This window comes from Scyliorhinus canicula, chromosome 7 (genome assembly GCF_902713615.1).
Source record: "Scyliorhinus canicula chromosome 7, sScyCan1.1, whole genome shotgun sequence".
Lineage (NCBI taxonomy): Eukaryota > Metazoa > Chordata > Chondrichthyes > Carcharhiniformes > Scyliorhinidae > Scyliorhinus > Scyliorhinus canicula.
In genome coordinates, this window is record NC_052152.1 from 110,095,495 (window position 1) to 110,120,613 (window position 25,119).

Consider the following 25,119-nt stretch of genomic DNA (forward strand, 5'->3'; position numbering starts at 1 on the left):
CAGAGGGGAGTAGCGGGAGTGACCAGGAGATGGCTGTGGGTTTAGGGTGTGTCCCCCGGAACCAGGGTGTCCGGGTATACGGGCTGTCATTGTGCCGCGGCCTGCAAGGCAGCCATCTGACTGAGCATTCCGCCAACTACTCACTGTGTCCCATAAATGTACAATGTGCCAGTGGCCGTGCGGGTGCCGCCATCTCCCCCCCCCCCCCCCCCCCCCCCCCCCCCCCCGCCACTCCCAGGGCCCAGCCAACCCACCAACTGGATGGATGTGGCTCAGAGCAGCCAGTGTCCCACCAGGTGCCAGCACCCCTCAGTTAGCCCATCCAAGGCACTGCCCAAATGCAGGAGAGCAAGTAGGGGGTGCAGAGCATCAAGCTATTAACAATTTATTAACATTAACTGTGGGCCAACTATATACAAAACAACAGGTGAACAACAGTACTAACATGTACAAGCAACCTCACTCCCAGCTCTCCAGTCAGTCTGAGATCACCTGACTCTAACATTCACATATACTGATGAGACTTCTAGTGTTCAGTCGGTGAATTACAGGACAATCATGATATCACTACATCCCCTTTCCATTGAAGAAATAAATTAATACATTATCATTAGTATATTTATGTGATATTAGCCTGTGAGTCTAATAGTATAAATGTTTTCTTTAATTTTTTTGAAACTGGTTTAACAAATACATATATATATATATATATATATATAATATATATTATATATATATATATATATATATATATATATACACAGCAGCATAGTATGTCCAAATAGTGCAAATCTACAAATTGAGTCGATCAGGTTTTCTTCTGACTCTGATTGATCGTCTGAAAGTTTGACCTTGCTGCTCAGAACTTGTAGATTCAATGTTCTCCTTCACATTCTCATGCTCAGGAACTGCTGAACTATCAGACACTGCAGCTGATGTTGATTCTGACGTAGATTCATCATCCATCATGTTGTTGTGAAAGTCTTCTCTGGTTTTCAAGAGTGCGCGATGACTTTTTAAAACCAACCCTTCCTGTCTGTACATTGTAGGAACGAGGTGCTACTTCTTCAAGTACAATGGCTTTCCTTGGCTAATTGCCTAAATCTTCTATTCTCACAGCATCCACAAAGGATTGTATCAACACTCCAATGATTCAGAGAACATTATCACCAAATTCAGCGATATGTTTACTGATTTTAGTGAACTACCATTCGCCAACGAGATACAATTTAAAGAAGATGTATTATCTAAAGCACAGATACAAACTATTAATAGTGAAATTGCTGAAGATGTAGATCTGCATGTCAATCTCATTTCAGGACAGCACGGTAGCATAGTGGTTAGCACAATTGCTTCACAGCTCCAAGGTCCCAGGTTCGATTCCCGCCTTGGGTCACTGTCGGTGCGGAGTCTGCACGTCCTCCCCGTGTGTGCGTGGGTTTCCTCCGGGTGCTCCGGTTTCCTCCCACAGTCCAAAGATGTGCAGGTTAGGTGGATTGGCCATGATAAATTGCCCTTAGTGTCCAAAATTTCCCATAGTGTTGGGTGGGGTTGCTGAGTTATGGGGATAGGGTGGAGGTGTGGGCTTGGGTAGGGTGCTCTTTCCAAGAGCCGGTGCAGACCCGATGGGCCGAATGGCCTCTTCTGCACTGTAAATTCTATGATTCTATGATTCTACCCTACCACCGGTATCAGATACGAAACCACAAGTTATCAAGAAGATAGAAGAACCTACCAATGGGTAAATTCCATGGTATGTGTGAAACAAAACAATGGTGATGCTCGTATAGGCACGGATCCCAAAGATCGCAATGAACAAAGTGTACATATTGTAAAACAATCATTACAGAAGGCAATGGACAACTAATCTAATCCACAACTCGTGAAATCATGTTACAAAGCATTACCATTGTCATATAGTAGATCGCCAACAGATTTACTGATGAATAGAAGGTTGCGTACCACACTTCCATATTTGGCAATGAAGGAGGATAATGCAGTGGTGCTGCAGGAAATGCAAAACATTAAAGCAAAACAAAAGCAGTTCTATGACAGAGTGTCTAAAACTTTGCCACCTCTGAGTAGTGATGGCACTAGATTTAATTATTCACAGGACTGATCACCTAGTAATGAATCTAAGCCCTTGGAAACAATACAGAATGGGTTGGAATAAACTGTGTTCTTCACCACCAGACCCACGTCACAAGCACCAGAACAAGTAATGCTTTAACCATTATAATATCTCAGAGATATTTTGTGATTTCTTCTAATTAGCTGAATTTTTAGATTTTTAAAATCTGTAATGCTGATTAAATTGCCTTTGGTGCCGGTGTCTAACTTCAATTGGACCACTGTACCATTCACTTCATGTGGTCACAGCCATTTGTCCTCATTAGTCACATTTATTTTAAATGGAGGATCAGTTTAATTTTTTTAAGCGCTGGAGACTTTTTGATGTCTCTGAAAAATTCTTCTTCTATGTCAGTACACCAACAAACAATGATGTTTCATCACTGGAGACTGTGTCTTCCACTGTGCTGACTGATCTGGATTGAGCTTAGAGTAACAATTCTGAGCAATGTGATTTTTTTCCTTTGCATCTGGATCAAAACTTGCCAAACACGGGACACTGCTTTAATTTGTGCCATTGGCCACATCTTTTACACAGAAATACTTTGTCTTAATCTTTAATCTGTTTATTGGTGTGTGAGGAGCCGCAGGAACTTTCCCGCCTTTTTGGAAAAAGGGCAGCAATCTGAGTGCTTTCCTCCAAGAAAACACCACCATTACTGAGAATAAGATTAGAATGCTGTGCTGCCACTTGTGAGCCTGACAAGTGCTTGTTCTAAGGATAGCTCCAATTCCCTCAGCAACTGTTCCCTCATGTTATTTTCATTCACATCAGATACAATCTGGTCCCAAATCATGGAAGACTCCACCTCAGAAAAATTACAGGTTTTAGCTTTTAACTTTAAATCAGTGATGGAATGATTTATGGACTCTTCTGTAAACATGATCTAAACACATAGCGTTTATAAATTTAATTCTTTCTGGGGGTGCAATGTGCATCAAAGCTTTGAATTACTTAGTTAAAATGTTTACTATCTTCATCATTTGCAAATTCAAACATATTAAATACAGCAATTGCTTTGGGTCCTGCCGCTGATAGGATGATCGCTACCTTATGCAAATCTGATTGATCTCCTGAATTTACTGCCGTAAGAAACAGATTAAATTGCTTTTTAAACACATGCCAATTGTTGTCCACATTACCATGAAATCTGAGACTCATTGGTGGCTTCAAAGCTCTGTGGACTTTGTGGCAGGCTTGTTTTTTCTCCGTGTTTAATACAACCCCACTCTTGGTACCATGTGATGTTCTTGTCAGATGGCCAGGTTTATATTACAAGAACAGTCACAGCTAAAGCTGTAAACAATTTATTAACATTATCTGTGGGCTAACTATATGCAACACAGCAGATGGAATAACAGTATTTAAATGCGCAGCAGCCTCTCTCCCAGCTCTCCAGTCAGTCTGAAGTCACCTGACTCTAACATTCACTTATATACCAATGATCAGTCAGTGAATTCCAACGCAACCTTGATATCACTACAGGTTCGCGCTGGGGAAGATGGATGCGAGGTTTTGGGGATGGGACGAGCGAGGGATCATGGAAATGAAGAAATTTTCCTCGGGGGGGTGATTTGTGAGTATAAAGAAGCTGGAAGAGAAGTAAGGGTTGGGTTGAGGGTAAGGGTTTATGTATATATTGGTGCTGGACTTTGCGAGGAAGGTTTCCCCAACCTTCCCGATAGTGCCAGCCTCCTCATTGTTGGATGTGGTGCTGTCAGCAGAGGTGTTGGAGGGAAGGGCCAATCAGAGCGCACCTCACAAGATCAAGGCTGAGCGGGCTGTTCAAGGGGTGGAGGATGTCTGTGAGCGGTGTGGAAGATGCCCGAGAACCATGTTCATATGTTTTGGTCATGCCCGAAGCTGGAGACGTTCTGGAGGACGATGTTTAGTACAATTTCGGGGGGTCTTACATGTGGATGTGGAGACCAGTCCCCTGGAAGCTATGCTTGGGGTGTCAGACAGCGTAGAGAAAGCATTGTGGGTGTGGGAAAGATGTCTCAGCCTTCGCCTCGCCGATCGCTCGTAGGCACATCTTGTTGGGGTGGAGGTCAGCTTCTCCACCCTGTGCCATGGCATGGTGGGTCAACCCGCTGGAGTTTCTGACCCTGGAGAAGGTAAAGTTTGAGCTGAAGGAGGGGTTCTGAAACTGTCGGGGTTTGTTCATCAGATACTTTCGGGAGTTGGTTCCGTTGACTGTTGAGGGGGGTGGGGAGGGTTGGTGGGATTTTGTTTGTTTGGGGTTGTTTTCTATTGTGAAAATGCTGAAAATTTGTTGAATAAATATACTTTCACAAAAAAACAAAATATGGCAAAAAAATATACACAGTGGCCTAGAATATAAGAGGGTAAAAGTCAAACTACAAAGATATCATTGGAACACAACCAGAATACTGTGAGAAGGTTGGAGGACTGGCATATTGGCCTTGGAATGCTGTGCAAATCTGAACACAGTGCAAATCCTAATACTGCCTTGCAAAGGACAGGATGTTGGATTTGTTTATTGTCACGTGTACCGAGGTACAGTGAAGAGTATTTTTCTGCGAGCAGCTCAAACAGATCATTTAGTACATGAAAAGAAAATAAAATAAAAAGAAAATATATAATAGGGCAACACAAGGTACACAATGTAAATACAGACATTGGGTGAAGCATACAGGGGTGTAGTGTTAATCAGGTCAGTCTGTAAGATGGTCGTTTGGGAGCGGGTAACAGTGGGGAAGCAGCTGTTTTTGAAGCTGTTCGTGTGTGTTCTCAGACTTTTGTATCTCCTGCCCGATGGAAGAAATTGGAAGAGTGAATAAACCGGGTGGGAGGGATTTTTGATTATGCTGCCCTCTTTCCCCAGGCAGCGGGAGGGAGTGCAGTGTAGATTTACCAGAATGAGACCTGGAATCCAATAGTTAAATTGTGAAGAAAATTTACACAAACTGTGGACGGAATTCTCCCATCAGGAGATAAACAGCCGACGCCGGAGTGAAACCCGGAGTTTTCACTCTGGCGTCGGAGGCCGCTCCTTGCCCCTTATTCTCCCCGCCCCGGGGGGCTAGGAGAGGCGGCGCGTGAATTCCATGCACCGGGCCTTGATGCTTGCGTCAAAGCGGCGCGCCGGAAATGACGCAGTCGGTGCCGAAGTGACGTCAGCCGCGCATGCGCAGGTTGGCCGGCGCCAACCTGCGGATGCGCGGTTGCCGTCTTCCCCTCCGCTGCCCTGCAAGACATGGCGGCTTGATCTAGCAGGGCGGCGGAGGGAAAAGAGTGCGTCTTTTAGAGACGCCGGCCCGACGATCCGTGGGCACCGATCGCGGGCCAGACATCTGCTGAGCACGCCCATGGTGCTCGATCCTCCCTCCGCCCCACACTCACCGGTCGCGCGCTGTTCACGCCGGCAGCGAGCAGGTGTGATTGGCGCTGGCGTGAATCAGTCGGGTTTGGCAGGCCGCTCGGCCCATCTGGGCCGGAGAATCACCAGTCGCCGTGAGAAACGGCAAGTGGCGATTCTCTGAGTGGCCTGTCGCAAAACGCGACATGCCATTTTGGGGGGGGTGGGGTGCCAGTGCGTCGTGGCGTGATTCGCCCGGCCCTCCCGCGATTATTCCCCCCCCCCCCCCCCCCCCCCCCCCCCCCCGGCGTGGGGTGCGGAGAATCACGCCCTGTATTCCCCAAAATTTAGAAGATTATAGGGTAATTTGATTAATGTTTTGGCAAATATTAAGAGGAACAAATAGTATACATAAAAATAAGCTATTTCCATTGCTTATCCAGTCTAAGACCGGGACCATAGTCTAAAAATTAGAGGCAGGCCCTTCAGAGTTGAAATTTGGAAACACGTCTATGCTTCTTCCATAAATGTTCGACCAATTGTTAATTTTAAATCTGTGATTAATAAATATTGAAGAATATGTGGTTAGGTGACAGGTCAGTTATGATTTAATTGAAAAGTGCAGAAAAGATTTGAGAGCCCAAATGGCCTCCTCCTGTTCCTGTGATTCAGATTCACGGTGAACGGGAGTCGCATGTCAGCCAGACCAGGTATGGATGGCATGTTTCCATTCCTCAAAGATATGAGTGAACCTGTTGGCTTTTTACAAAATCCTGACAGCTGACAAATGGTTACATTTGCACGGATCACCATTTATTTCCAGTGTTTCAAACTGATTTAAAACTCTCAAATTATGATGTTTGGATTGATAGCCTCGGCCTCTAAATGATAAATCCAGTACCAAAACCATCATGCCTTTGTATACTGTGAAAGCCTGTGAAATCAGACACAGATTCCCTCCAGCTGAGCAAATGGAAATCAATGTATAATATACACAGAATTAGCCACTGCCTCCCACGACGCTTTCTCTATGCTGTGACTAAACTATCATAACACCATACAACAACTCACCCAGCCAACTCAGTCTAACACAGTCACATGCATACAATCTCCACAAAGTAGGTACTATTTAGCAGAAAAATCCTGCACGCACCATACCATCCCACAGATTACTATACACACAAATTACAAGCCTTCATTTGATAACCACACAGCTGTATTAAAAGAAGAAAGTTAAATGTTTAACATTTGTGTCTTTGCTCCTCAATTTGCTAACACTAGGCAAAATGATCTTTTAAACAAGGTGCGAACTGTGTGTATGTGCACCTGAATTTCTGGGGCCAACTTCAGGTTTAGACACCAAACCTAAGGAAAGATTGGTCTTGGATGGGATGTTCTGCAGGGTCACAAGATACTAGGACTCAAAGGGTTGAATGGTGAGGGAAACTTTCATTAATCTGGCCTGTGTTCCCTTGAGTTCAGAAGGTTATTTTGTAATCTGATCTGACCTGATTGAGGTGTATAAAATAAGACATCGATTCTATAAGATTGGTACAGATCAAATAATTCCTTTGGAGGGAAATTCAGAGCAAGAGAGCACAATATAAGTAGAGTATGGGCTGTTTCACGTAATTGAGTAGATCATAGACTATGTTTTTGCGCATGAATAGATCATAGATTGTCTTGATAAACAAGAAATCATGGACTGTAGTTATGAATCGGTCGATCGTGGAATGTTGTAATGTATACAGTAGTTTATGGACTGTTTTTTATATATATATGAGTAGATCATGGACAATGTTTATGTATATACCAGATCATGGACTGTGGTTATGTAAATGAGTTAATTATGGTCTGTGTTTATGCTTTTGGGTAGATCACGGACTGTGGTTATGTATATGAGTAGATCACGGACTGTGGTTATGTATATGAGTAGATCACGGACTGTGGTTATATATATGAGCAGATCACGGACTGTGGTTATGTATATGAGCAGATCACGGACTGTGGTTATGTATATGAGCAGATCACGGACTGTGGTTATGTATATGAGTAGATCACGGACTGTGGTTATGTATATGAGTAGATCACGGACTGTGGTTATGTATATGAGTAGATCACGGACTGTGGTTATGTATATGAGTAGATCACGGACTGTGGTTATGTATATGAGTAGATCACGGACTGTGGTTATGTATATGAGTAGATCACGGACTGTGGTTATGTATATGAGCAGATCACGGACTGTGGTTATGTATATGAGTAGATCATGTCTACGGTTATTTATTTATTTTTTAATTTAAATTTTTTTTAATTTAGAGTACCCAATTCAATTTTTCAAATTAAGGGGCAATTTAGCGTGGCCAATCCACCTAGCCTGCACATCTTTGCGTTGTGGGGGCAAAATCCACGCAAACACGGGGAGAATGTGAAACTCCACACAGGCAGTGACCCAGAGCCGGGAACGAACCTGGGACCAATGCTAACCACTTTGTCACCGTGCTGTTTATGTCTCTGGTTATGTATATGAGTAGATACACATGAATAGGACTACAGACAATTAAGTATATGAAGCACTAAACATACCCACAGTTGATGTAGAACTCTTGTTCCAAGATATATAGAACATAGAACATAGAACAGTACAGCACAGAACAGGCCCTTCGGCCCTCAATGTTGTGCCGAGCCATGATCACCCTACTCAAACCCACGTATCCACCCTATACCCGTAACCCAACAACCCCCCCCTTAACCTTACTTTTATTAGGACACTACGGGCAATTTAGCATGGCCAATCCACCTAACCCGCACATCTTTGGACTGTGGGAGGAAACCGGAGCACCCGGAGGAAACCCACGCACACAGGGGGAGGACGTGCAGACTCCACACAGACAGTGACCCAGCCGGGAATCGAACCTGGGACCCTGGAGCTGTGAAGCATTTATGCTAACCACCATGCTACCCTGCTGCCACATATGCGATCCCTGAACTCCTTAAGACTTCCCCGTTCTTTGGGTAGCACGGTAGCACAAGTGGATAGCACTGTTGCTTCACAGCGGCAATGTCCCAGGTTCGATTCCCTGCTGGGTCACTGTCTGTGCGGAGTTTGCATGTTCTCCCCGTGTCTGCATGAGTTTCCTCCGGGTGCTCCGGTTTCCTCCCACAGTCCAAAGACATGCAGGTTAGGTGGATTGGCCATGATAAAATTGCTCTTAGTGACCAAAAATGTTAGGAGGGGTTATTGGGCAACGGGGATTTTAAGGGCTTAAGTGGGTCGGTGCCGACTCGATGGGCCGAATGGCCTCCTTCTGCGTTGTATGTTCTATGTTCTCCAAACAACATGCAAATTAGATAAATCTATAAGTCAAATCCACCTTCTAGTTACCACACAATACAGGGTTGATAACCAAGTCTTGGAAACATCTTTTCTTGTCCAGCGGAGATCTTTAAACTGCTTTTACCAATGTTTTATGAAGGTATCTGCTGTGTACTAGTCTCCCAAGTTGTTATATGTAAACAGGCCTTCCCTAGCTGTTAGAGGTAAACTAGCCTCTCGGCTTTTAGATGTAAATTGGCCTGTCTGCTTCTGAGGGTGCTGGCAATTATACCATTTCTCCCCTTTGATTCTATATTCTGCATATTTGGCTGTCTGCCTCTCTCAAATTCCTTGACTCTAGACAGTAGCATGTATATACACTGATCTCCCAGTCAGCTAGATAAGCTGTTTCTACTAATAGGTGACTTACACGTGAGTCAATATAGCTGCCTGCTAATCTCATTAAGCTCAACTGTCTGACGAATGTGAAAAGCAGGTGTGTCATCCGGCGTACTCAACTTGCGTGCCGACGTCGGGACTTCGGCCCATTCGGGCCGGAGAATAGCGGGAGGCCGGTTTTGGCCGTTTCGGGCAATTTGACGGGGTTATTCGCGGGAAAGGCGGTTGGAAAAATTTGCGCATTGGGGAGAATAGCAGGAGCGTGTCGGACCAGCGTCGCGGGAAAAAAAGCGCGTCCCACTATTCTCCGCGCCGGCGTGGGGTCGGAGAATTCCGCCCTTAGTCTCTTTTCAGGTGGTGGGTTCCAGCAAGTCCGAAATGGCCTGTATTTTTACATCTTGTGGGGCTATTTGACCATGGCCCATTGTGTGTCCCAGATATGAGATTTGGGCCCTAGCAAATTCACTTTTCACTCGGTTAGATCTTGAGAATGGCTTCTTCTAAACGGTCAAACAATTCCTTTAGGACTTTCCAACTCTGGCTAAACACCACTAAGTCTTCAATGTATATGGCAGTGACTCCATCCTCAAATCACTCCGTTAGTGAGCCGCTGAAAAGTGGCAGGGGTGTTATCCATCCTGGATGGCATAACTTTGACGTGATACAGTCCTTGTGACATCACAAAGGCAGAGATCTCCTTTTTCCTCTCAGTCAGAGGTACTTGGCAGTAGCCCTTTAACAAGTCTATTTGGTGATGAATTGCACCCGTCCAACACTTTTGATGCAGTCTTCCAAACGTGGAATAGGAAACCAATCCCTCTTGGCTAGAGCATAGATCCACCTGTAGTCCAAGCTCCCCCTGGATTCTCTGGATTCCATCCAGTTTGGGCACCATGACGATAGGGGAGTTCCAGTTACTAGAACTCAATTCAATAATGTCATTCTCGAGCATCTATTTCCACCTATACTTGCGATAACCTAGCTGTACTTAACCTATATGGATGTTGGTTGATTGGAATGGTGACCCCCACATCTATGTCATGCGTCACTACCCCTGTAGACCTAGTATATCTCTGAAAATACATTTATAAGACTGTAGTAACTCTGTCAGTATACTCCGGCTCTTATCTGGGAGCTGTCTTAACCTCGGATTTAAATGTTCCAGTATGTCCTCACTGTCCAAATGAATTATAGAGAAATTCACTGACAGGGTTTGACCCCTTGGCTTTCCTTGCTTCATTATTAACAAGACCTCATGCTTGTTCTCATCTTCTTTAACATGTTTACACGACACATTCTGTGTGCTTTTTGCGTACCGGATAGCTTAGCTCGCTCAATTTCCTTTCAATGTGTGCAGCCCACTGAATCTAGCTTTCAGGAGTTCACCTGACACAGGTAACAACATGAGCACTCTCTTGTCAAACTATGAATCTGGGCCTTCCTTTCAGTCCTTGCTTTCGTTCCCTGCTGGGCTGTCCTTAAATGTTTACTCGACAAGCCCCATTCAGACGATCCCTGATATTTGAGACGTATCTAAAAAAGTAGTCTCTGACTTCATATTTAGTCATTTTTCCTGAATTAATTTCAATGGCCCTCTGATTACGGACTCGATTCTCCATTTGAGGGACTAGGTTTTCCCGCCGGAACTGAATAACGGCAGTTCTTGTTCCTTGGGGCGCTATTTGTTTCGAGATTCAGGACATGCAAACGGACCAGCACTCTGCCCATGTGAATTGCGAACAATTCCCATTCCCACTGGCGTGTGATTCACTGGGGCCAGAATTTGTGCTAATGTGCCTGACAAGCTGCTTATAAGCGCTCCACTCACCAGACACTCTCGTTACAGCTAAGAAAATGGCCCATAGAAGAGAAGTACCGCGATTTCAAGAATCTGAGATGGACAGACTGCTGGACGCTATTGATCCCACTGGACTGTTTTCAGAGTCACAAGGTTCCAGTTTGGTTTCACTTTTGATTCCGCAGCCTGGATGGAGGGATCTAACTATCTCTTTCCAGAAAGATCTAACTAAACGTGGGGATGCTGGAGGATGAGGCGGGGCAAGGCCCCATGACACATGAACATCCCACATGACGTCACACTTAGCGAGAGGTAGCAGGGCATGGGGCCAGACGTGTGAGCCTGCCTTGTGCAAGAGCATCCCCAGTGAAATAGAGCCATTCAGCATCTCCCATAAACCCTCCCCCACCCCCCAATCCCCAAGATATATGTACCCATGAGATGGATTGGTCAGCATACATGCAGAGATCACCTGTGTGGATATTGGAATGTAATTCTAAAGGCAGGAGTCAGACCTTATCAAATGTTGAGGAGCTCCAGAGCTTATCTCACTGCAAGTCATCATCATCCTCTGTCCCATGGACAAGGCCTGCTGATATCGCCAACCCAGGGCTAACACTCTGTGGTGATGCTGGTAGGACCCTTGAAGGGGGCAGGGGGAGCTCTGGTAGTGGGAGGGTGTGGAAGACTAGGGGGAAAGGTGGAGAGAAGGACTGAGGGAGAGGGACGGTAGAGTGAAGGACTGAGGGAGAGGGAAGGTTGAATGAAGGATTGAGGGAGAGGGAAGAGGTGAGCAGTTATGAGGAAGTGCAATTCATTTTGGAGTGGGGTGGCTGGAGAGATGGGAAAGGGTAGGGGAGCAGCCAGTGGCCAAGCCTCCAAGATGATGTGGCCCTGGATCACCTGTTGGGTGGCGTTGCCAGCATGGGCTCCACAAATGGATCATTATGGACATCCTCCTCATTAGATGAGGCCTGCCATTCGTCCTCCTTCTCCAGCATGCCCCCTCCCCCCTTTTGTGCAATGTCGTGCAGGACATAGCAGGCCAACATGATGCTTGAGACCCTCCTGGGGCTATATTGGAGTTCCCCACCAAAGCAGTCGAGGCGTAAGAAACGCATCTTTAGGATGCCAATGCACTGCTCAGTGATGTTCCTGGTTGCTGCAAGGGCATCGTTATCAGGATATCAGGCGCAGACGTACATGAGATGCAGGTGGTGGTCACATACAACTGCACATAAAGGGCACTACCTGTTGAACCGATGCTCAGAAGGAGACATGCATTCCATCGATCACCCCCTGGACCTGGGGCATGCCAGTGATAGCAGTGAACCCTGCTGCCTGCGCATTCTGATAGGCCTGGTCCAGATTGAAGGTAATATAGATTGATGTCTCGGCATCTATAACAGCATGGAAGCGCCTGTGCAAGATGTTTGTGAGATCCCACACAGATCCGTGCTCGAGTCCTGGAAGGACCCTGAGGCTTAAAGGTTCACCTTGATGGCCACCAGGAATCGGTGCCCTCCTCCAAACCCCCAGGGTGCACAAATGGTGCACAGTCTCCCTGGTCAGTTGGAGTTGGCGTCACCACAAGCGGTCCAGCAGCTCCTCAAAGGACAGGTACTGACTGTATACATGTGCTGTGATGCGACGCCTTCTTCGCACCTCCTCCTCGACCTGTTGAGCCTCACCGGCTGGCTCCTGCTCTTCTGGGGCAGGCTCCTCTTGCGCAGGGGCCTCCCTGGGCTGGTCCTGTTCCTCCAGACTCCGTGCCTCTGCAATAGCAGCAGTGGCCTTGTAGATAGTGAACATAGCTGGCTGGACTCCAAAATTAATTCTCTGTGGTGGTGGCCGGGGGAAGGAGGGGGTGAGAGAGAGAGTGATAGTGAGACAGACAGAGAATGTCAGCAAATGAGAATTCCCTTGACCATCCAAAGCCACCAAGTTACATGGTGACCCTGGATTGTACTGCTGCACACCCTCAACATGTCACCCCCAACCCAACCCCCACCCCTCACACAGCCCCTTTGATATGTTATTGTCCGCACTGCACCCCTGTCCCCATCAGTGAGTGGCACCGGACCTGTCATAGAAGTCATAGAATCATACAGCAAAGAAAAGGCACTTCGGCCCATCGAGTCTGCGCCAGTCAAAAACAACCACCTGACCATTCTAATCTCATTTTCCAGCACTTGGCCCATAGCCTTGTATGCCTTGAGATCACAGGTGAACATCTAAATTCTTCTCAAATGTTCTGAGGCTCTCTGCCTCCACCATCCTTTCAGACAGTGAGTTCCAGACTCCCACCACCCTCTGGGTGAAAAGGTATTTTCTCACATTCTCTCTAAACCTCCTGTCCCTCACCTTAATCTATGCCCCCTGGTCATTGATCCCTCCACCAAGGGGAAACGTTTGTTCCTGTCTACTCTATCTATGCTCCTCATAATTTTGTGCATCTCAATCATGTACCCCCTCAGTCTCCTCCGCTCCAAGGGAAACAATCCAAGACTATCCAATCTCTCTTCAGAACTAAAACTCTCCAGCCCAGGCAACATCCTGGTAAATCTCCTCTGCACCCTTTCCAGGGCTATCACATCCCACCTGTCATGTGAATTCCAGAACTGCACACAATACTCCAGCTGCTGTTGTGTTTGGTCTTCTATGTCATGCAAAGGAATCCACCAATCACCTTGACTTGTCCAAACCAGGATCTGTATTGAATGACACGTGGTAAGATAGTGATCTGTTACGGAGCAAATTATCATGGAGTATCTTTGTGCTCCTCTGGAACTACACCTAGCACGACTATTCACCTGTATGTCTTACTACCATCTCCTACAACCTTCTGGTGATGGCCGGATGTGACCCCACTTATATTGGAGTCCCTGGTCACATGACCACGGTCTTGAGACCGCATGGTGTGTCTGCACCGCCACCTACTGGTTGGAGCTCACACACCATCCATCTATAATATTACAGGCATATCACTACAGCCACGGTGTAACCAATGTTTTATACAGTTCCAGCATAACCTCCCTGCTCTTAAACTCTGTGCCTCAGATAATAAAGGCAAGTATACCATATGCCTTCTTAACCACTGTATCCATCTGCTCTGTTACCTTAAGGGACTAGTGTACATGCACACCAAGGACCCTCTGATCCTCGGTACTCCCCAAGGTCCTGCCGTTTATCATGTATTCCCTTGCTTTGTTGTCCTGCCCAAGTGCATCACCTCACACTTATCCAGATTGAATTCCATTTGTCTCTGATCAGCCCATCTGACCAGCCCGTCTATTATCCTCCTGTAATTGAAGGCTATCCTCCTCACGATTTACCACTCCACCAATTTTCGTATCATCCGCAAACTTACTGATCAGCCCTCCTCCATTCATGTCTAAATCATTTATATAAAGCACAACAGCAAGGGCCCCAACACTGATCCCTGTGGGTCCTGTGATGTGGTGATCCTCTATCCTCACCACCCGTTCCTGTCAATAGGGGTACCGGTATCTGCTGCAACCTGTGTAAGCGATGGGCTCTGTGACCCCTGCCCTGTTTCCCCCAGTGGGATCTACTATGGGTCTCCTCACTGGGTGGGCCATGTGTTATCCCGCCAGCAGGGTGGCAGTCAGTTGTGCGGTGGAGAAGGTCACTGTGTGCCACCAATCGCCTCCATGGTTAGGGGCTTGTGTGTGGGCTTGTCCTACAGATGGGGGTGAGCGAGGGAAGTGTGCATATGCTGGGACCTTAGCTGCAGTGTAATGTGGGCTTGGATGTAACACACAGATTGTGACAGAGAGCTGATCAAGTTCCTTTTTATAAAAAAATGTATTTTATTACAAGCATGTATCAAAACGGGTTACAGCAAATAAACGCCCCGGGAAACATACAACTATACAGTCTATACAGATTTTCACCCTTTTTCACCCCCCTCCCCCCACCCCCCTGCGACGAACAGCTCCTCAAACACGGTCACAAACATCCCCCACCTTTTCTCAAATCCCCCCCTACTGAGCCCCTTAACTCAGACTTTATCTTCCCCCAACCACAGGAAGTCGTACAGGCCACCCAACCATGCTGCTACCACTCCAGCAAAATTCTTCACCGTGCAATCAGAGAGGCGAAGGCCAAGACATCGGCCATTCTCCTCCCCATGAGCTCCACTTCTCTGAAACCCCAAATATTGCCACCAAAGGGTCCGGGGCCACTCCCTCCTCCCCTATCCTTGCTAAGACCGCGAACACTCCCGCCCAAAATCTTCCCAATTTTTCGCAACCCCAAAACATGTGCGCATGATTCGCTGGCCCCGCCCACACCTCTCACACTCATCTGCTACCCCCTGAAAGAACCCACTCATTCTCACCCGAGTCATATGCACCCTGTGCACCACCTTAAACTGTATCAGGCTCATCCTTGCACAAGAGGTCCCGTTTACTCTTCACAGTGCCTCACTCCATTCTCCCCACTTGATCTCCCCTCCCAACTCTGCTTCCCATTTCTCCTTGATCTTCACCACCCACTCACCTCCCTGCTACCCCAGCCAATTCCTCCCTCCCCTTCCACATCCGGAAGCAGCAGGTTGTATTCCGGCAACCCCCTCCAGACCTTTCGCGTAAAGTCCCTAACCTGCAGATACCTGAACTCACTCCTCCTCAGCAGCTCTACCCTCTCCGTTAGCTCCTCCAGACAGGCGAACCCTTCCTCCCAATACAAATCCCTCGCCTTGACCAGCCTCACATCCCTCCACCTCCTGTATACACTATCCAACCCCCCCCCCCGGGCTCAAACCCTTGATTCTCGCACAGTGACATTAGCACCGACATCCCTTCCACCCTAAAATGCCTCCTCAGCTGATTCCATATCTTCACCGTGGACTGCACCACTGGGCTCCCTGAATACCTGCTTGGAGCCATTGGCAACGCTGCCATCACCATAGCCCTCAAACTACACCCCTTACAAGATTTCTCCTCCTTCCCACCACTGCCGCACCTTGTCCACATTCGCCGCCCAATAATAATGAAGCAAGTTCGGCCTCTGTAGCAGGGTCCTCCCCAACCTCGGCACCTTCCCCGCCCATACAAAGTCCGAAATGATCGTATCCACTTTCCGAAAAAAGGCCTTTGGTATAAAGATCGAGAGAGCCTGAAAAATACACAAGACCCTTGGCAGAATATTCATTTTCACCACTTGGACCCTCCCCGCCAACGTTAAGTGCAGTGTATCCCACTTCCTAAGATCCTCCCTGGCCTCCTCCATCAGCTTCGTTAAGTTCCACTTATGGAGCCCCGTCTACCTGAATCCCGAAATATCTAAACCTATCCCTCGCCATCGTAAATGGCATCCCCCGCTAAATTAGCCCGCTGTGCCAGCTCTTTCACCGGGAAAACCTCGCTTTTCCCGACATTCAGTTTGTTATGGGCAAGTTTCCTAACGGGAGGCAGGGTGGATGTGAGCAGGGGCACGATGCACAGGCAGTGTTTGGAGACAGCTCATTGTCCTGAGGGATGGGCTAGCTGAGGGACTGGGTGTCAAAGGCTGCATGTATCCTTTGTTTGGAGTGAGCACTGCTAGTCCTGTGCTTCTCCTGCAGTGGGGCTGCGCTTCTGATGAGTACACTGAGGATGCCAGCACCTGGTGTACAGCCGATTAAACATGGCCACAACAATCCCATTGAAGGTACTGCTGGGGCCTGAGAGTTTCCAGAGGGGTTGGCTTGGTGAGTTCCCACATGACCAGAGGCACTCAGAGCATTTACTGGGTACAGTGAGCAGTCAGCATTGTGAATAGTCAAGAGCCTGTAAGTAGCATCAAACTGGTGTGTTTAAATACCATACTGCTGCATTGGCAGTCTGAGCCAGGTTACCCTAATCCCGAGGGGACACCCTGACTTCACGGACTTGGCACCCTGCTACTCCCCCTGGCCCAGACAGCCACCCCCAGCAAGCCTGACAGGTTTTGAGTTTTCTTACTTTCCGCACCCCTTCACCTCTGGTTTATTTTGAGGTGAAGCTTCCTTGGAGTTTCCACCCACTCCCTCTCTGGTTGGCATATCCTCTCTTGCAGCTTCCCAGTTTCTAGCTTTCTCTGATTTTAAGGTGGGTCCAAAGAACGGCTTTGGTCTATGAACCAACGCAGTCATCCACAGGTTCCACGGCTTGTCTGCCAGTTTTAACTTTCTCCTCCTCAATGTGAGGTCTAATCATTGTAGGCAATGAATCTTTAAATCCATCCAACAGGATTATCTCCCTCAAGGCATCATAGGTTTCTTCCACTTTTAATGCTAGCACCTACTTATCAAAATGACTTAGTTTAACCCTTTCAAATTCAACGTAAGTCTGTCCACACTGTGGTTATGTTTTTGTATATATTAGTGTTTAAGCTCTTGAGTAGCTCATGGACTATTTATAACAAATCGTGGACTGAAGTGTTCATGTATATAAGTCGATCATGGATTGTGGTTTTAGATATGAGCATATCCTGGTCAGGATTCTATAGACTCTGGAACAGCTCCTGTAGATTGGAGGGTAGCTAATGTAACACCACTATTTAAGAAGGGAGGTACAGGGAAAACAAGGAATTATAGACCAAGCAGCCTTTTGTCGGTTGTGGGGAAAGTGCTATCGTCCATTATAAAAGATTTACTAGCAGAGCACTTGCAGAACAGTTTCAGAATCGGAAAGAGCCAGCATGGATCTATGAAGGGGACATCATGCCTGACAAATCTACTGGAATTCTTTGAGGATATAACTAGTATTGTTGACGATGAGGGGGTCAGTGAATGTGGTTTATTTGGACCTTCAGAAGGCATTCGACAAAGTTCCACATAAGAGATTAGTGTTAAAATTATGTGAATTCGTCATGGCCTGTTGTTTTGTATATAGTCGATCATGGACAATGTTTATGCTTCGGAGTAGAGCCTGCACTGTATTTATCTGTATCAGCAGATCGTGAACTGTGATTATATATTTTGTAGGTCCTGAATTGTGTTTATGTATATTAATATATACTGGACTGTGGTTATGAACATGATTTGATCATAGGCTTTGGATATACATAAGATTAGCCATGGGCTGTGTTTACACACTATGTAGATCATAGATTGCAATTTTGTGTATGAACAGTTGATAGACTGTAGTTTGTTTACATCAGGGACAGTGGTTATGCAAGCCCGTAAATCATATCGTGTGTTCATGCTTATGAGTAGTCCATGGGCTGTATTTATGTATATAAATATATCAAGGACGATAATTATGTAAATGGTTAGATCAAGGGCTGTGGTTATGTGTATGGTTAGATCAAGGGCTGTGGTTATGTGTATGGTTAGATCAAGGGCTGTGGTTATGTGTATGGTTAGATCAAGGGCTGTGGTTATGTGTATGGTTAGATCAAGGGCTGTGGTTATGTGTATGGTTAGATCAAGGGCTGTGGTTATGTGTATGGTTAGATCAAGGGCTGTGGTTATGTGTATAGTATAATACTGGCTGTGTGTTTGTATATGAGTCGATCATGGACTGTGTTTATGCATATTGAAGATCATGAACTGTCTCTGTGCTTTTGAATAGATCATGGATGGTAAATGAATTAATTATGGACCATAGTTTTGTATAAGATTTAATCATTAACTTTGTTCAGGCTTATGACCAGATCACAGACTGTGTTTATCTCTATGAGTTTATCATGGACTGTGGATATCCTTAAATAAAGTCGACCACGGACTTTACATATTATATGAGTAGATCTTGACTCTGTTTATAGATAATTGTATATATGAATAAGTCTTGGGCTATAATTTTGTGTATGGTTAGATCACAAGCTTTGTTTATGTATATCAATGTTTATGTAATTGAGTAGATTTCTCACTGTGTTTATGTATATGAGATAATGATGGACTGTATTCATGAATGTATGATGTGGAGATGCCGGCGTTGGACTGGGGTGAGCACAGTAAGTAGTTTTACAAAGGCTTGTAAGTCTTCATGAATGTAGGTAGATCATGAGCTGTGTTTATGTATGTGCATAGATCTTGAACTGTATTTATGCATATGAGTTGATCATGGACTGTGGTTATGTACGTGGGTAGATCTTGGAATGTGTTTATGCATATGTGTTAATCATAGTCTGTACTTTTGAATGTAGTAGATCATAAACTGTGTTGATATATATGAGTTGATGTATATGGACTGTTCACAAACATGATCATGAATTATGCAAAACTACATGCATGCTTGTGAGTCCTCGACTTGTTCTGGACTATGATTTCATTTTATAAATTATCCCAAATAAGCTAAACTTGGATAAATTTGTATAAAGTACCCCCACTGCTCTTGTCCATCAGTCATACAGTCAATTATCTTTCTTACATGAATGTAGATGCTAAGTCAAAGTATTCATTGTGGAGTTTGTATGATAATTACAGATAGAGTGGTAATAATTTCTTCGAAGCATTAAATGAAGTGCTCTCTGTGGAAATTAATCTTTTTGATGAACGTGTATGATTGTAATGACATCATCTCAGGTAGTTAAAGCATTGCTCATATCCTATTTATCCTTTCAGTGTCTGACGGAGGAACATTGCAACGGGTACTGGTAGAAAAGATGATGAAAGTGCTTTACTGGAAGTCCCATACTTAGTGGTACAGCCCACCCACACTGAGCAGTCACTGCTGATTCCCTGCCAAAGGGAGGTGAGAGCAACTGACAGAAAGACAGCGAGCAAATGCACTGGAGGATGAATGAAAATACACAGACCACAGACTGATCTTCCTAACTGACAAACAAGCACGTCCACTCTGCAAGCCTTACTGCTGGGAAACTATCCATCTGAAGCAAGACGGAAATCATTTTAGCTTTTGAAGGTGTAACATCAGCAGCTTTATTTAGTGAAGAATGAATAACAAGTCTGAGGTTAAGGACTGCTTTTGCACATGCCGTTTCGATCTGGGATAAAGATTGTTTTCCTTTGACCGCAATGGAAACAACCTCATTTTCAAAAGAAAATTGTCTTTGGGAGAAGTTACTGAAAGGAACCATCAATGAACACACACAAATGTGAATCATTTGGGATGGTTTAGCTGCTGCAGTTTCGGACTGGAGTATGTATTTTCTAGGAATAGTAACGGGACCTGAGTGAATGTGGTCTTTTAATGCTGCTCAGGAGAGACTAGGTGATTGACGGCTTTCGGTACCCACGTTCATGGCGTTCGGTGGCAGGACCCATGTTCCTTTCAACTATGACGGAGAGACATTTCAAATGTGATCGATTTTGCTGATTTGTCTTGAAAGCTGAGGTTCAGAGAATGAGTTCTTTAACTGAAGTAGGGAACTCTCTCAATTTGACCACGTACTCCTCTGCAGCTTTATTGCTGAATCTCAGTGCATTCGGTAGCAGAGCCCCGACAGGATTTGCAAATCGATCTGGCTCTTGTAATCTTACTCTAGCTCCAGAAGCCCTACTAAACGAAGTCTGTGGTGACAGAAAGGAGAAAAACTGGCCAGCTCTGCTTATAATCATCATAATAATCTTAACAATTGGTGGAAACATTCTTGTTATCATGGCAGTGTCACTGGAGAAAAAACTGCAGAATGCCACCAACTACTTCCTAATGTCTCTGGCAATAGCAGACATGCTGGTCGGGATCCTCGTCATGCCTGTCTCACTGATCACTGTTCTGTATGGTAAGTAAGTACAGCATTTTTCATAGATAATATTTTTTAAAAATTAAATCTACTCTCCGTTTCCCTCTATCCTCTGTTGTGTGAAAAGCGAGCAAATTACTGCTGAATAAAGCAAACGTAGTCCTAGCAATTATGTGGATGAACTGATTAGAACAGTGATCTGATTTAGCACGAGAAACCAGCTCAGCTTTGAAATGCTACCCATTATCTTTCTTAAATGTTAGATTTTGTTGCCTGCAGAGAAGTGCAGAATGTGCGGGTGCATTTAGGTCACGTATTCCCCGAATAGGTTAAGTACTTTATGCTGTTCTTTGTGAAACAGAAATAGAAATGCAGATCCCACCAGATGAGTCATTGGCCTCTTACAGATTTTATATTGCGTTGTTTTGGCCAAATCTTCAGCTCCTGAGCATTCCTCCTGTATAATTTTAATTATGTACTACAAAAAGCAAGCACAAAGTGAACTGGTGACATATTGTACCTGGTGCATGTAGCACGTGTTTAATTGAAAACTCATTGTTAGTGTCTGGTAGTACCTGTTAGTTCTCTGGTGCCACAGGGATAGGTATTCTCAATATTATCCATGCCATACAGTAGGACACGTACTGCTACATTACTCTAACACTGCAATTTGACCACCAGCTTTTCCCAAATTTTTGAAAATACTTTCTGAAAGCTTTATCTTTTCTTTCTGACAACTGAAAATTTTAATGTACTAAATCAGGGTTTTAATAACACTTAAGAAAAGATACATGGCTCACAATAATATAATTAAATGGACCCATTGAACTGCCTTTTGTATCTTCACTTGAAGTTTCACTTGAATGCTTTAACCTGCCCCAAAAGCCTGGGCTTGGGCGTTGAATCATGGGGTTTGGAATTGGGAAAATTGAAGATCGGGCAGGGGGACCATAATGTGCCTGCTCATGCTAACTACATGCCAGTCATTTTTAACTCCAATGGTGGGAAATCTGGGACTAAGTGTGGATTGAGTAATGAAAACCAACGTTTTTAAAGACAACTTCCATACAGTAGAATCCATAGAATCCCTACAGTGCAGAAGGGGGCCATTCGGCCCATCGAGTCTGCACTGACCCTCTGAAAGAGAACACCCTACCTAAGCCCAGTCTCCTGAACTATCACAGGGATTTTGCACAGAGCTTTGCGTGGAGCGCATCCTTTTCAGGGTGGAAGCTGAGGTTATGTCCATGACAGAGCCTGTGCACCTGACCATGATAAAGCATCTGATGACCATTGGTACTTAATGATTGGTTCTTTTTAGGGCAGCACGGTGGCGCAGTGGATAGCACTGGGACGATGGCGCTGAGGACCCGGAATCAATTCCCGGCCCTGGGTCCCTATCCCGTGTGGAGTTTGCACATTATCCCCATGTCTGCGCAGGTTTCACCCCACCAACCCAAAAGATGTGCAGGTTAGGTGAATTGGCCATGCTAAAATGGCCCTTAATTGGAAAAAAAAAATTATAATTGGGTACTCTAAATTTATAAAAAATAAATGATTGGTACTTTTTGGGCAGCATGGTAGCACAGTAGTTAGCACAATTGCTTCACAGCTCCAGGGTCCCAGGTTCGATTCCCGGCTTGGGTCACTGTCTGTGGAAGTCTGCACGTTCTCCCCGTGCCTGCGTGGGTTTCCTCTGGGTGCTCCGGTTTCATAGAATTTACAGTGCAGAAGGAGGCCAGTCAGCCCATCGAGTCTGCACCAGCTCTTGGAAAGAGCACCCTACCCAAGGTCAACACTTCCACCCTATCCCCATAACCCAGTAACCCCACCCAACACTAAGGGCAATTTTGGACACTAAAGGGCAATTTATCATGGGCAATCCACCTAATCTGCACATCTTTGGACTGTGGGAGGAAACCGGAGCACCCGGAGGAAACCCACGCATACACGGGGAGGATGTGCAGATTCCGCACAGACAGTGACCCAAGCCAGAATCGAACCTAGGACCCTGGAGCTGTGAAGCAATTGTGCTATCCACAATGCTACCGTGAACCCGTGCTACCGTGTTTCCTCTCACAGTCCAAAGATATGCAGGTTCGGAGGATTGGTGGTGATAATTTTCCCTCGGTGTTAGGTGGGGTTGCTCGGTTACGGGGATAGGGTGGAGGCATGGGCTTAAGAGGGGTGCTCTTTCCTGAGGGCCGGTGCAGACTCGATGGGCCAAATGGCCTCCTTCTGCACTGTAAATTCTATGATTCTCTATGATGTTCAATATTCTTGTCCCTGACATTGGAGGAGGTGGGGGTATAGTGGTAATATCATTGGTTGGTAATCCAGAAACCGAGGCTAATCCTCTGTGGATATGGTTTAAAATTCCACCAAGGCAGCTGGAGGAATTTAGAATTAATTAATAAATCTGGAATATAAAGCTAGTCCCAGTGATGGTCACGATAACAACTATCATCGATTGTTGCGAAAAAACCATCTGGTTCACTAAAGCCCTTCACGTCTGGCCTACATGGGACTCTAGACCCACAGCAATGTGGTTGACTCCTAATTGTCCTCTGAAATAGCCTAGCAAGCCACTCCGTTCAAGCGCAATTAGTGATGGGCAACAAATGCTGCCTTTCCAGTGACATCCGCATCCCATGAAAGAAGAAATTAAGGGCAGCACGGTGGCACAGTGGTTAGCACTGCTGCTTCACGCCGCCGAGTGCCCGGGTTCGATCCCGGCCCCGGGTCACTGTCCGTGTGGAGTTTGTACATTCGCCCCGTGTCTGCATGGATCTCCCCCGCACAACACAAAGAGATGGGTGGGGTAGGTGGATTGGAAACACTAAATTGCCCTTTAATTAGGATAAAAAGAATTGCATACTCTAAATTTATATATTTTTTTAAAATAAAGAATAAATTAAATTAACATCTCAATTGTGAAATTCTCGCCCATGTTTTCAAATCACTCAGTGGGCTCACCCTGCCCTATCTCTGGATCCTCCTGCATGGTTTCCATACTCCTTCAAATTTGACTTCATGGTGCTTCCTCAGTTATAAATCGATCTGTCATTGATGACTATGCCTTCAGTTGCCAAGGCCCTAACTCTAGAATTCCCTCCCTACAGCTTCCCAACTCTACTTCTTTCTCCTCCTTCAAGATGCTGCTTAAAATCAATGAAAGAGAAAATGCTGGAAAATCACAGAAAGTCTGGCAGCATCTGAAGCTTTGACAAAGAGTCATCGGACTCGAAACGTTAACTCTTTTCTCTCCATTCAGATGCTGCCAGACTTGCTGAGATTTTCCAGCATTTTTTCTTTCATTTCAGGGAAGGAATTCTCCGACCCCCCGCAGGGTCGGGGAATCGCCCGGGGCCGGCGTAAATCCCACCCCCGCCATGGCCAGAATTCTCCGCCACCTGGGAATCGGCGGGAGCGGGAATCACACCCCGCCGATCGGCGGGCCCCCAGCGGCGATTCTTCGGCCCGCGATGGGCCGAAGTCCTGTCGCTGACAGGCCTCTCCCGCCGGCGGGAATTGGAGCACCTCTGGTGCTGGCGGGATTGGCAGCGCGAGCGGGCCCCCGGGGTCCTGGGGGGTGCCCCCACGGTGGCCTGGCCCGCGATCGGGGCCCACCGATCAGCGGGCGGGCCAGTACCGTGGGGGCACTCTTTTTCTTCCGCCGCCGCCATGGCCTCCATCATGGCAGAGGCGGAAGAGACCCCCACACCGCGCATGCGCTGGTGGTGACATCTACGGCCGCTGATGCACCGGCGCCTGCGTGGACCAGCGAAGGCCTTTCGGCCAGCTCCGACGCCAGGCGGCGGGCGCCAAAGGCCGTTGGCGCCAGTTTTGCCGCCAGTCGGCGTGGCGGAAACCACTCCGGCGCGGGCCTTGCCCCTAAAGGTGCGGAGAATTCCGCACCTTTGGGGAGGCCTGATGCCGGAGTGGTTGGCGCCACTCCGCTATGCCGGGACCCCCGGCCCCGCCGGGTAAGGGGAGAATCCCGGCCCAGATTCCAGCATCCGCAGTAATTTGCTTTTATGCTTAAAATCAATCTCCGTCTTCTGTCGTATTAACTCCTATGTGGTTCAGGATTAAATTTTATTCAATAATGTTCCCTTAGAGCACCTTGGGAAGTTTTACTACATTCAAGGCGTTATATAAATGCCAATTGGTATTACTGTTGATCATTGACAAACAGTGAAAGCAAAATGCTTTAATATGGTTTTCCCATTGTTATTTTTTGCAGAAATGTTTCTGTATCGAGTCACATTGTAAGTGCTCACGTATGCAGATTTAATTTTACATGTTGACAGACAGAGGGCTGCATAAAGCAAGGGGTGAATTTTAATACCCCAAGCAGGTGTAATATGTAAAAGATTTGAAACATGCCCCAGTCCACCTACTGCTAGGTTTAATGGATGCAGCCAAGAGTGAGGCGTAGGGAATGGACTGCCATCCAATTCCTAGGAGCTGGGCTGATAATTTAAATGTTTTAATGAGGCTGGCAGTTTCATCTT

At 46.1% G+C, this 25,119-nt stretch overlaps 1 protein-coding gene across 3 annotated transcripts in view; it reads left to right on the forward strand.

Annotated features, from left to right (window-relative positions):
* LOC119969268 (5-hydroxytryptamine receptor 2A-like) overlaps window positions 1-25,119 on the forward strand; it is a 694,558-nt gene that overhangs the window by 494,841 nt on the left and 174,598 nt on the right. For 2 of the 3 annotated variants that reach the window (XM_038802644.1, XM_038802645.1), the window contains one exon: window positions 19,521-20,641. In XM_038802644.1, coding sequence (XP_038658572.1) covers window positions 20,263-20,641 — 379 coding nt within the window. In that variant the 5' untranslated portion in view covers window positions 19,521-20,262. Of the gene's footprint in view, window positions 1-18,774; window positions 20,642-25,119 lie in introns of those variants that run through there. The other variant, XM_038802642.1, reaches the window with a different exon arrangement.